The 12,398-nt window shown below is 39.2% G+C and overlaps 1 protein-coding gene across 1 annotated transcript in view; it reads left to right on the top strand.

The window, feature by feature from the left end:
• The window catches only part of col7a1 (collagen, type VII, alpha 1), a 60,831-nt gene extending 57,309 nt beyond the window's left edge, over positions 1-3,522 (top strand). Inside the window, exons 117-119 of the mRNA XM_030729181.1 lie at positions 1,268-1,435; positions 1,762-1,944; positions 2,023-3,522. Of these exons, the coding sequence (XP_030585041.1) occupies positions 1,268-1,435; positions 1,762-1,944; positions 2,023-2,051 (380 nt within the window). The 3' untranslated portion in view covers positions 2,052-3,522. The remainder of the gene's footprint in view (positions 1-1,267; positions 1,436-1,761; positions 1,945-2,022) is intronic.
• Positions 3,523-12,398: the final 8,876 nt, after the last annotated feature.

The raw sequence follows: 12,398 nt of genomic DNA, 5'->3' as shown, positions 1-12,398 counted from the left end.
AATCAGTGTCATATCTGCTGCCATCATTTATTCTGTCAAGTGTCAGACACAGTAGAGTAAAAATAGATTAGCAGTTTCCTTGCAACTAGGAAAAATCAGTGGTTGTTGAGTGATTGCATTAAATACTTTTGCTGTTGTTTACATATGGGAGATGATCCGGTGTCTCATTGGATCTTGTTCCGTTCCAACTGATTATGCCACCATTATAATGCTGCTGTTTCAGAGTGAAAACTAACTAAATAAAAGAGAAATTAAAAGAATTCAGAGCATCAGATTTTATAGGAGACGCACAAAAAAAAGTCTTAGAAATATTACTACCGGGCGTCAAACACAGACGTAAATATCATTTACATCAGAATTCTCTACAAAGGTGAGATGTGCAGCTTCTTATTCCAGCTTGCTGAATTGCGGTTAAGCATTGTGGCTCCTGCCTGTGATATCCTGCAGTTAGAAACCCTTGCTATGAAGGGCATCTCTGAAGAAATGTTACATGCACGGTTTGCGGGCTTTGCAAGTGGTGGTGCAGCTGTCGTGTTGGGCCGATACAGAGGACCAGACATGCTCCCATGTAAAAAGATCAACTCTAACCTGACTATCAGTCACTGCATCATAATTTTGAACTTGCAGTCCATGATGCTGTAAAACACTTTACAGAGCTGAGTCATGTTCGCATATTTATTGACTCTATCAGGGAACCCTGATACTGCGCTCCCAACATAAAAACCACTGCAGATGGAATTAATAATCTTGTTTTGACTGTAGTGGTCCGCACTAAACTGTTGTTATGAAAGAGCCACAGCATGAGATTAAGAACTTGAAGTTCAATTATTTTATTCAGTTTTTAGTCACTTAACTATGACCCTAACATTTGCCAGGTTTATTAAATGTGCTACAAAGTTTTCTATTTCATGTGTTAAACCCAAAATGGCGTGCCAAATTTGTGCTCAGAAACCCCAGTCTAGTCTGTGCTGGTGAAGCAGCTTATCTTATGTGCCTGCTTTTCAATTTGTATTCATTTCATCATAATGAGACTGTATTGCCCTTGAGTGTTTATCACACAGCCTCCTACAAGCCCACACCATCCAGAGCCTGTGACCTTTCATGTTGACAGCATGGATTGTCAGTCTTTATCCCCTGTTAACATTGCCATTTTGTTTAGAAATTTTCTATTGATTGTATCTGTGCTGTTTGCTGTGTTTCTTTGGTGTGTCTGTGCATTTGTGTGTGGATGTTCTGTGTTTCTGTGTGTGTGTGTGTGTGTCGACAGGTGAGGTTGACAGAAAGAAATCTGAGAAAACAGTCAGAGTTGAACCTAACAAATCAGCAAGTGCTGACGATCAGGCAACAGCTGATGATCAGAAAGCAGTCAAAGTTACACAACTGAAAGCAGTCAAGTCCAGAACAGTCAGGTCCAAGAGGAGAGTCAAAGGGGAAGGTAAACCAGCTCATTCGCGTCATCCTGTTTGGGGATTTATTCAGCCTTACGTCTGTCCATCTGGTCTCTGGCTCTCTGTGTATGTCTCAGGGTGCATTGGCTGTTTTGCTGTTGTCCTTTTTTTTTTTTAAGGGTGTCATACATTATTATTAAAGGCAAGCATGCGTCCAACAAAATAAGACAAAAACAAGGAAGATTGATGATTTCAAGACCTTGTTTTCTGCTGCTTCTTATTCCCGCTGATCCTGTCTGCCTGGCCTGCCTTGTTCTCATTTTCTTTGCGTCTGTAAATGCACAAGTTTCACACGTGTGCATGTGTTCTGCAGCTCCAGCAGACCTGTGCCTGCTGCCCATGGATGAGGGAAGCTGTGGAAAATACACTCTGCGCTGGTACTTTAACAGTCAGGTTCAAGCCTGCAGGCCCTTCATCTACAGTGGCTGTGAAGGAAACGACAACCGTTTCCTTCACCTGGAGGAGTGCGAAGAGACCTGTCTTGGGGAGGCTGAAGGTACAAATAGAAACACAGACACACTAGTTTAAGTCAAGTATTCAATGTATGCAAGCTAACAAATGATCATTTGTGCAGGTCCTCCTCCCTTAAAGACAGCACGATGATTGTGGCCCACTCGTCCTCCACCACAGAATGTTAGGCTTTTGTAGATCATTATGTCAAATGTCAGTGGTTTTGTTTTTGTTTATTTATTGTTTTTTTTTTTTTAACCCAACCAAACTTTACCCTGCTAAAAAAGGGAGACCGCAGTGCCTCATAGTGTTTATTAGGTTAAAATACTTTGTTTAAAAAAAAAAAATACATTTGCACACTGAAATCCAGTGTCTTGGCTTGTTTACCTGACTTCACGATCTCAGTTTAACTTTGCCACAGTATTGGGTGCAGTTCATATAGCACACTGGTGTTGATGACAAACTACCAAACTCACCGTACAGCAGTATTACCAGTTTGGTGAAGCTCAGTATGGTTCAGTAACTTGGAGGTGGTTGATGAAGACTGTTGTTTGCAGTTTGAAATCATTATTGATCATTTACACGATGCCTGTGATCTCACTTATTACCTGAAAGAAATTGCTAAACATTTCACAGTCAGTTAATTTTTTTGTGCTTTTATTTTGAAATTTAACACCAGAAAAAAAAAAATGCAACCCTTTACAAGCTCTGTTCATAGAAATACAAATCCAAAAATAATTGACCAAAAATAGAGTTTAGTAAACAGCACTATAATAATAGACCAAAAGTAGACCAAAAATAAAGTATAGTAAACAGTAGTGCATAGAGTGTCTCTCTTAAAGATAAAGCTAAAAAAGCACAAGGCAATAAAAACTTCGAGAAAATTAACAGAAATTAGTGTCATTATTTCAATGAAATTAAAAACAAGAAAAAACCTAGAAGAAATTGTGACTTATATGAATTGATTTAAAATGCTAAAACCATTAACAGGTAAACTCTTCCACCCCCTTAATAAAAACTGCCTTTAAAGAACAATGACATCACGTGTTAAATGCAGAGAGTATTTAGGTTTAGATAACTTCATACACTTCATACACATACAGTACCAGTACTGTACGTGCCCTGAACAAAGAAAAAGCTTGAAATGTATACAGCTAGCCTCAGCCTGAACACCAGACGTTCAGAAACAGCGATTTCCTGTTTTCTTACTGCACTGCACCTTTAAGAGCTGAGCGTACCTGTTCCAATGGCGTCTGTGTTAAAGTTAAATGAAACTCTAGCCAGCAGATTCCCCAAAACACTCCTCACACTTCTCTACACAGTCATAACTATGCAAGCACAAATATATTGGGTTATTATTTTGAATATAGTTTTATCATATCTGTTTAATATGAAGAATCAAGCACAATATTCTGCCAATATTTTGTACATACTGTGTTTTATGATTATTTGTGGGGAGTTGTGTTACTGTTAATGCCTGCTTGTTTACCTACCAGAGAAAAGGTGCTATTTTTAAATGTATTTTTATAGTGTGTTGAGCGTATAAGCGTGTGTTTTCTGTGTGGTACAAAATTTTTTGTTTGTGGAACATTTTAATAAGCATTTCTATTAAACCAAATGTCTGAGTAAAAACAAAGCTGTTGTATGTTTTCATTTAGCAATGAGTCACTTTTAGCTTTAAACCTAAAGCGTCTGAAAACAGGTTAGCATACTCTATACTGCACTCAGAAGTAATGACCTTTCCACAACTTAAATTTAAAAGTGAGTGTTAAGTAATGATGATATTCACTTTCTTCATATGATCTGTGTCTGCACATAAATAGAAGATTTCTAATCAAAGAAATTCACTACATAATTTTGTCAGCGGAGACGAGATAAGAAATTAAGCGCGCGTGTGTAGGTGTGTGTGACTGATTACATGTTTCAATTTCATCAGTGGATTTTATTAATGAGAGGATTTTCTACTTGTTGGCCACGGCTCCTCCTCCCTTGGTTTCTCCATGCTTCCTGCCCTCGCTTGATTTCCCCTGGTTCGAGACTCCCTGATTCCATATCAGTTTCATCACACTCCAGCTGGCCTCACATAGCTTCATCATCTCTTCCTCTTACTTAAATTCCAACATTATCTTAGCCCCGTATCGTGCTTTAGGCTTGTGTGTGTTTATCAGGGGCTGTGCGGCTGCTGTAACAAGTTCTGCACATTCTGACAAGGACGTGGCTGTGACATGTTGACAGTGACTGTGGATATAAAAATGAATATGTGGAAAAGGTTGTCATTTGCTTAGGAAAAGGGCACAGAGTGCCACGGTGCACTGTGTTGCAACGTCACACTAAAATGCCGCCATCTAGACATCTAAGAGTAATGTCGGCATTTTAACTGAAGGCTGAAATTGTTTGATATTCATGTTTTTAACATTCGGTGGAATTACCATATGTGCCAGAGACACAGTAACTATAGTCTTTTCAATTAAAGAAGTACAAAAGTTTTTAGACCTTGGAGTTGCTGTCTGGACTGTACAGAGATTCATTATCATGTTGTAATAGGAAACGGCCTTCTCCAAATGGTTGATGCACACTATCCCATGATTCTAAGTATACAAAAATACTCTATTACAATTAAAGGCCTCACAATCAACATTTTAAGAACAAGCGCAGAGGACTTATTAGCAATATAACCGAGCAAAACAACCCCATTAACAGTTTTACACTGCTCTGCAAAAGTCTTGAGCCACCCCTCATTTCATTTTATTTTGCTTGGAAAATGTGACATAGGTTCAGCAATTTAAGACATTTGCATACATAGAAAGAAATATATGAGGCAAAAACAGAGTTTGTACAATTCTAATGTGCTTAAAGGTCTTCAGGAATAGTTCTCCAGGCATCTTGAAGGACATTCAAAGCTCTTCTTTGGATGTTGGCTGCCTTTTGTTCTGTTCTCTGTCAAGATGATCCCACATTGCTTCAGTAATGTTGAGGTCCGGGCTCTGGGGAGGCTGATCCATGACTGATAGTGTTTCATTGTACGTTTTTCTGTCCAGGTTTGCTTTTACTGCATTGGCAGTGTGTTTGGGATCGTTGTCATGCTTAAACATGGAGCTGTTGCTGTATGAGTTACACTACAGAAATATTTACATTAAAATGCATGTAGCATTTGAGTTCATGTGTCTATTATATACGTTCAGAAACAACACAAAGAGCAAGTATAAATGTACAGTCCACAGTTTTTTGCAACAATAAATTAGCAACAAAATTTGATAAGATTGCTTTAAAAAATTTTAAAGGCTCCTTTTAAAATTGCATATATAGAAGCCTACTGTGCGCAAATTGGTAACTATTTTTGGTATTAAATATAAATGTTCTTAAATACTTTTACATATCATAACACACCAGCACCCTTTGAGCCTTCCCGCTGTCAGTTAGTTACCTGCACTAGGCCAGGAGCATTGAAGTTTCATCATCCACACAACTCTTTTTTTTTTTTTTTTTTTTGACTGACCTACTTTCAGATTCTTGAAAATGCTTTCTTTTACTCAAACACAAATCACACAAAACATAGAAATTCAACACCTCGTGTAGCAATGATGTGTGAGTTAACTCATTTATTTATCTTGTTATCTCTCAATCGGCTCAACTCCTCTTATCTGTTTTGTGCATGCTTATCTTTGCGCGTGTGTGAGTGTGGATGAACAGCGCACACGCATGTGTATTTTTTCATGATTGGAGTGCTACAGATAGATTTCACATCTCCCAAAAATAGCAGCCATCGCTGATTTCAGCAGCCGTAACAGTCAGCTTTACACAAGGCACCAAAGCCTTTAGAGCCGTCTCACAAGTCTTTGGAAGGACATGTGAAGAGAGTCGCAGGGGGGTGAGCTTATGTAGAAGACTGACTGCTAAATTGTGGCTCTGTGGAACAAGGGGGCCTTTAATAAACATAGCTAATTTCATATTCGCTCTCCTACCCCTGGGGGTCTTAAGGGCTCTCTCCCTGAACGCCAAAACAGACATACGCACTCCGATTTTTTGCGATTCAAGGTCATCCTTCACAGATTTGAGTTTGAATGTTAAATATAAGTGAACTGTAACTTAATATGAACTAAGATTGCACTGTGCTGCATTTATGTGCAAAGCTGTATATATGCTATTGTAATTTCCACCACAAAAGCAGTACTGCTGGCAAAATAGTCTCAATATCCTTGAGACTATGATGTAAAGATGATGTAAAAAATTTAAAGATGGGGTAGCTGGTTTATTGTTCACTCTCTAAAGCTTGGACTCTTTCAAGAATGCCCTCCATACGAAGACAATGAGGATTAAATGTCTGTTTTGTTTTTTGCGCTTTCGATCGTGACCCTTCAAGGGTATTTTTTAAAACAATATGATCCTTCTACTCATGTGCAGTGGGGTCTTGCAGCGCATGATCATGCACATGTAGTGAATACAATAGTGGCTCCCTCTGCCTGTGTGAGCCAGAACTGCCCTTTCTTGCCTCTCTTGGATTAGAAGTATGCAGAAACACGCTCAGGAGTTGTTCACTTTTCCTCTTCAGTGACCTTGACTGCCTAAAGCCCCAGGGTCTTGGGTTGGCAGAGAGCTGGATTGGTAGAACCTCGCCAAGAAGGAGAGGCAAGCCAAAGTCTCTCTCTCTCTCTCTCTGTCACTCCTCTCACTCTCACTCTTGCTCTTTTTTCTGCCACCCACTTCCCTCCACAAGTACAAAGGCTGTTGCTATAGCAATGAAACATGCTAGAAATGTGCTCAATCTCACTTTTAGCCTCTCAGCCATATTAGCATATGATCCATATCAATTCTATCTTTACTTCTATCCTACGTACATGCACACATTGCTCATCAGGCAAAACCCGGGATCCATTCGTGTGTGTGGGTCCTCCTATTTAGGTGCAGATTGTTCATCTCTATGCACATGCTGAAGTGTCAGGAGGAAAATGAAAAATACATGTGCCGTGGGATTACTGCAAAGCTTATGTGTGCTGTTCCCAGCAGGTTCTCTCAATGCTTTGACCCCTTGTTTTATCTATTTTATCTCCTGGAGTTTGAGTGTGGACTTGGCATCAGACCTTCTTTCTGTCCTGTAAGTCTTTCACTTGAGCTCTCGCAGTTGTGCCTGTGTAAGCATTTATTATTTAGTCTATTGATCTGAGCATTTAGGTTAACTTCTGTGCCCTCCTGGCTGTGCTGAAAACTTTCACACAGAGCAGTTTCAATTAGAAACACAATCCTATCACTGTTCATCTCATATTTTGTTGGCTTTAAATCCAGAATTGTATGCGCGATAGATTTTGCTTCAGAGTGTTTCAAAAAATGTCAAATTTTAAAAAGTTAAAATGCGCAATGAAGCTAAACTACACAGATAATTTTGGCATTGTTTTGAATGGAACAACTGTTAATTTTCTGCAGAGCTACTTCCCTCCAAGCTGCCTCACTACTTTCTCACTTTGTCTCCTCGCTTGTCCATCTTCTCGATAAACAGAGAGCACCAAAGGTGTTGTTTACTTTCTTTAATTTTTCTTCCAGCAGATGAGTCAGCTATTAGCATATTCTCTTCATTATGGAAAGGATGTGCATGGGCCATCTGAGTGTCACAATGTCTGAGCATTATTAAAACCCTCTCAGGGGATACCTGAGGCATTTAAGCCTCATTTAGCATATGCCATTTCTCATCTTTCCCTGCTGTCATTCTGAAGGCCGTACTCTATTTCAATTTATGCTCAAACTACTGATGGCCTGAGATGTTTTCAGTTTCTGAGCTCTCCCTAACCATTACTGTCTCTCCCATCTTTCACCTCCTTCCTTCAATCTTTCTCCCCTCCAGTGATCCACTTCCCTCTCTTCACTCTTCACAAATCTGCAATCTATAATTTTGCAGCTGACTAGGAAGCAAAGTGGTGAAAATTGTTAGTTATTGGAACAGTTGGGGAGATGGCAATAAGATAGGATCCTGTAAGGCACTTCCTGCTCACTGGTGCTGGTGTAACACCTAGACCTATAGTGTCATGTAGAAGTGGGGCAAGATGGACTCCAGCTTACAGCGTGAGCCACCTGATGATAACTTTTTATATAGCTTATTTTAGTCACAGACACAAATTTGAAAAAAAAAATTAAGCCTTTACTGTGCAGTAAAATTATGCAGTTTCAGTTTCAGAAAGCTCTGAATACAGTACCTTCCATAATGTTTGGGACAAAGACACATTTTTTTGTAGTTTTGTCTCTATGCTAATATTTTTTAGGTGGTGGGGACTTTGAAAATAGACATTGGTACTCATGCAGCTCTCCCTTTTGTTTTGGTTTTCCTTTTTTCTAGACACCTTTATGCTACAAAATAAAGTGCATCAAAATACTCAAACATTATTACTCTGCTTTAAGGCCTAACTCTACAACAGTCTTCCTTCCTACAGCTTAGTCTAAGTGTCCTTAGACGTTATGTACTAATATTAAAGTTGCTAAATCAAATACTCATCTGCCACATCTGTAGAATTAACAGAAACGGCTGCTTGCAAATAAACAGCAAAAATACACAGCTTGCTCTGTTTTTCCAAAGTTTTGTGCTCAAACAGAATGCTTTTTTTAATTATTATTTTTTGTGGTAGGCAATATAGAGATTATTGACATTCTTCGGTTTTCCAGCCAACAGTTTGAATAAAAATCTCTGAGCATGTTCAGCTTCTTTGCTTGTTCACTCTCGGGCCAAAATAAACGAGTCTATTCAACATGTTTAATTGTTTTCAGAGCTGAATTCAAGCTTTGCTTTTATAATAGGGCTTATCACAGCAGATAGTAAACAACCTGAAGGTACAATGTCTTTGGCAAATGTAGTTGCAGCTTGAGGTTACACCATGAGCATTATAGTGTTTAACTTTTAACCAAACCTGGATGCACCTGTTCATGTGAGTCCAGTACATTTGAGTTATCTTACTTAGGACAGGTGTGGCATTAGGAATAATTATTAATAATATTAGCGATTACTAATAGTTAAATATGACAAAAGAAATTTCCAAAGACTGTCTTAAAGCAATATTCACATGATAAATTGAGTGGTTATACATTACAGTTTAGTTGCACCTTTTAGGAACAAATCTAAAACCCAGCATGAAAAATGCCTCTTACAGTAATATTACAAAAAACAAAACAAAAAAAAAAACTTTAGGTCATATTTCAGTTTTAATTTTGAATAGTTTTGTGATGTTTTGCAGAAGACTCCACAACAGGCAAGAGTTATAAAATGTGAACATTTAATTAGGTTGATGATAGGTCCACAAAAACAAAGTCCACAAGCAGAGTATAACAAAATCCAAATACTAGCAGAGAGCACAATGGGGAGACAACACAGACACCACAACAAAGGACAAGGGGAAACTGAAGCTTTCAATACACAGACATGACACAGAGGGCAGTCAGGGGGACTGAAAACATCTGGTTAACAAGAGACAGCTGAAACTAATCAGGATGATGGTAATCCTAAGGCAAGGCACATACAGTACCAATGCCAATAAACAGGAGCTGAAACAAAGAACTAGGAACTTGAAAATTGAATCAAAATCAAATAACTGTCAAGAATTCAAATTCAAACTCAAAACTCCTGGGTGCATGACACAGGACCATGACAAGTTTATTCTTAGTTTATTGTTCTACCAATCCATTTTGGTAACAAGTTTAACACAAAACAATCATCAGATAAAATATGCATTCCCTTAGTCACTCAAACTGTACTGTAGCTCTGGGCCCATGGGATCATTACTTCAGTAACTTCCTTTCTCATGCAACCACTACAGCATCCCTAATTAATTGCGCATTGATTCATTGAAATTTGTAAAAGTAAAGCTCCCATTGCCTGACCTTGCAACAGCTCAACAATCAAAGGCAGAGAAAGCGATGACACTGAAGCAGAGAAACTGTCGTTTAATCAGGATGGAAGACTGATGAGAAGAGACAGAAGATTATTTCTCTCTCGTCTGTGTAGATGGATGTATGTGAGTTGTCTGAGAGGATGTATCGGTTTGGATAACTAAGCTCTGGGGTTTCTTCTCTCGTATTCAGAACATTATATGTGGCAGGCTTCAAGTAATATTTTCACGCTGAAACAAATAGCACCCTAAGGTGCAAAAAGAAAAAAGTGTTCAAAAAAATATACCAGTTTGTAGTATTAGCAAACTGTACAAAATGTTTGAGCTGTAGACAGGAAGTAGTTATCAGGATTGTGCATGCATAAATGCAGGTGGGATAGAGGAAGGCCTGCTGTTGGTGCTTGGAAAGTTAGCTAAGTTAGGATTGTGGAGGGAAGTGACAGGCCATATGTGTGGATGAGGAACAGGAGGCTGGAATGAAGACAGGACTGTGGATGTCAGATGCCGCGCAGGGAGAACAGACTGCACAGGCGGGGGGTCAGGAAAGAAAGGGTCTGAGTGTAGAAGCAGGGGGGATTGAAGTGACAGGTCATTGCGCGTCTCATCTTCCATCCATCACACGGTCCCTTTGTGGTTCAATCAAACCACGAATGTCTTGACTGAATTTGACTGCAGGAGCACAGGTGAATGTGTAGTCATGCAGACACCTGTGCCCACTTGTGTATGCCACACAAAAATATCATCCAATCAAATGAGAAGACTTGCTTCTCTTGCTGAAACCTACTCACGTTCTTCACTATGCTCATGTCATCTTAGGAACTGAGTATTTTGTAATGGCTGCACTGTAATTTAGAGTGAAAATACATTTTCCAAACCCAGCCTTTAGGGAGACGCGATAGTCCAGAATTGTTCTGTAGCCATATTGTGAGCAGAGATAAAATTAATTTCACAGCCCATTAGACTTACTTGAAAAGAAGCAGCCAGTAGACTCACAGTGGGAATACAACATCAAGAAAATTATAGTTTACAGGGCCACCAAATCCCAGCTCTGGCAGGTCACACAGTCATGGTGGCACAGTCATTAGACCCATGGTGCAGGTCCAGGGCTACTTCCTGGATACGCTAATGAGAGGGTGAACCAAGCTGTCGGTCTACCCCCTCCGTAGGCAAAACTCCATGAGCTTAGACAAATACTCCTTTTAGGTGGCATTTTGTGAGATGTCTCCCTGTGCCCTGTTTCCCCTTCTTTATGCTGGCAAAAGGTAAATTTGCTTCTCTGTATTCATAATACAGGACTGTAATTAGCTGGATTCTAATCAAATAGCTACAACAGATTCTCTGGGGTCTTTCTTTCTTTCTTTCTTTCTTTCTTTCTTTCTTTCTTTCTTTCTTTCTTTCTTTCTTTCTTTCTTTCTTTCTTTCTTTCTTTCTTTCTTTCTTTCTTTCTTTCTTTCTTTCTCTCTCTCTCCCACTCTTCACTTCTCTTCATAGTTTTTCTCATGCCACCTCACCCATAATCCTTTCTGTCTGCCCTGCGTCTTGGCTTTAGCTTTTGCCTCAGTCAAACCTCAGCTCAAGGTCATTTTGTCAAGCCACAGTGGCTTCATTTTTTTTTTTTTTTTTAAAACAATGCATCTTTCCTTTATGTGTCTCCTTTGCCTCTATATTCTGCCTCATGCATACAGTTACCAGGTTACGCATTTTGAGAGTTAATTTTATCTACTTTCCTATTTTTTATGTGCTTGTCTGCGTCAAACTTAGCTGCTCTCTGATCTTTTATTTGGAATTCCATCATAGCAGATTCCTTTTTCAAATTGGTTTTATTTATTTTTGTCCTCTGGGATCTTTCTTATCAGTCTTGCCTCTTATGCTATTTCTCATTTGAGCCGGAAGTGGTGCTTTCGTGACACTGTGAGACATTGCAGCATTTTCATTTATAGGACACTCCAGCTGTTTCTGTACATGACTTTAATAAGATCAGCTATAAGGGCTTTTTATCATTTTTAAGGGCATACCCAACTGAGCCTGAATTCAAATTAGTGCCTGAGCATGTCTAAAATACATTCTTGATTTATTAACCGCTGTTCTGTGTGCTTAAAAGTCAGTATTTGCATCTTGGAAAATGCTTGCTACTATCCTGAGAGCCTGCTAATATTTCATAGCGGTTTATTGTGTTTATTGAAGGATTATGTTAACACAAGGGAGAAAGTGCAAATTAATACATACAATTTCATTTACCGTCAACCGGACTGACAAGTGTTTGTTTTTTTTTTAACAAATCTCATTTAGTGTAGGAACATGAAAGCATTGATCCATGCTGCCTTGTACCAACAGTTCAGGCTACTGTTGGTGGTGTAATGGTGAGGCAGATATTTTCTTGGCACACTTTGAGCCCCTTAGTACCAGCTGAGCATCGCTTAAATGCCAAAGCCTACCTGAGTATTATTGCTGACCATAGCCATCCCTTTATAACTGCAGTGCATCTTCTCATGTCACAAAGCTCAAATCACCTCAAACTGGTTTCTTGAACATGACACTGAGTTGACAGTACTCAAATGACCTCCACAGTCATCAGATCTCAATCCAGTAGAGCACCTTTGGGATGTGGTGAAACGGCCAACAAATCTGCAGCAACCGT

The sequence above is a fragment of the Archocentrus centrarchus genome, chromosome 5, assembly GCF_007364275.1.
Source record: "Archocentrus centrarchus isolate MPI-CPG fArcCen1 chromosome 5, fArcCen1, whole genome shotgun sequence".
Taxonomy (NCBI): domain Eukaryota; kingdom Metazoa; phylum Chordata; class Actinopteri; order Cichliformes; family Cichlidae; genus Archocentrus; species Archocentrus centrarchus.
Note: the sequence above shows the minus strand (reverse complement) of the source record. Positions and strands in the feature narration are given on the sequence as shown.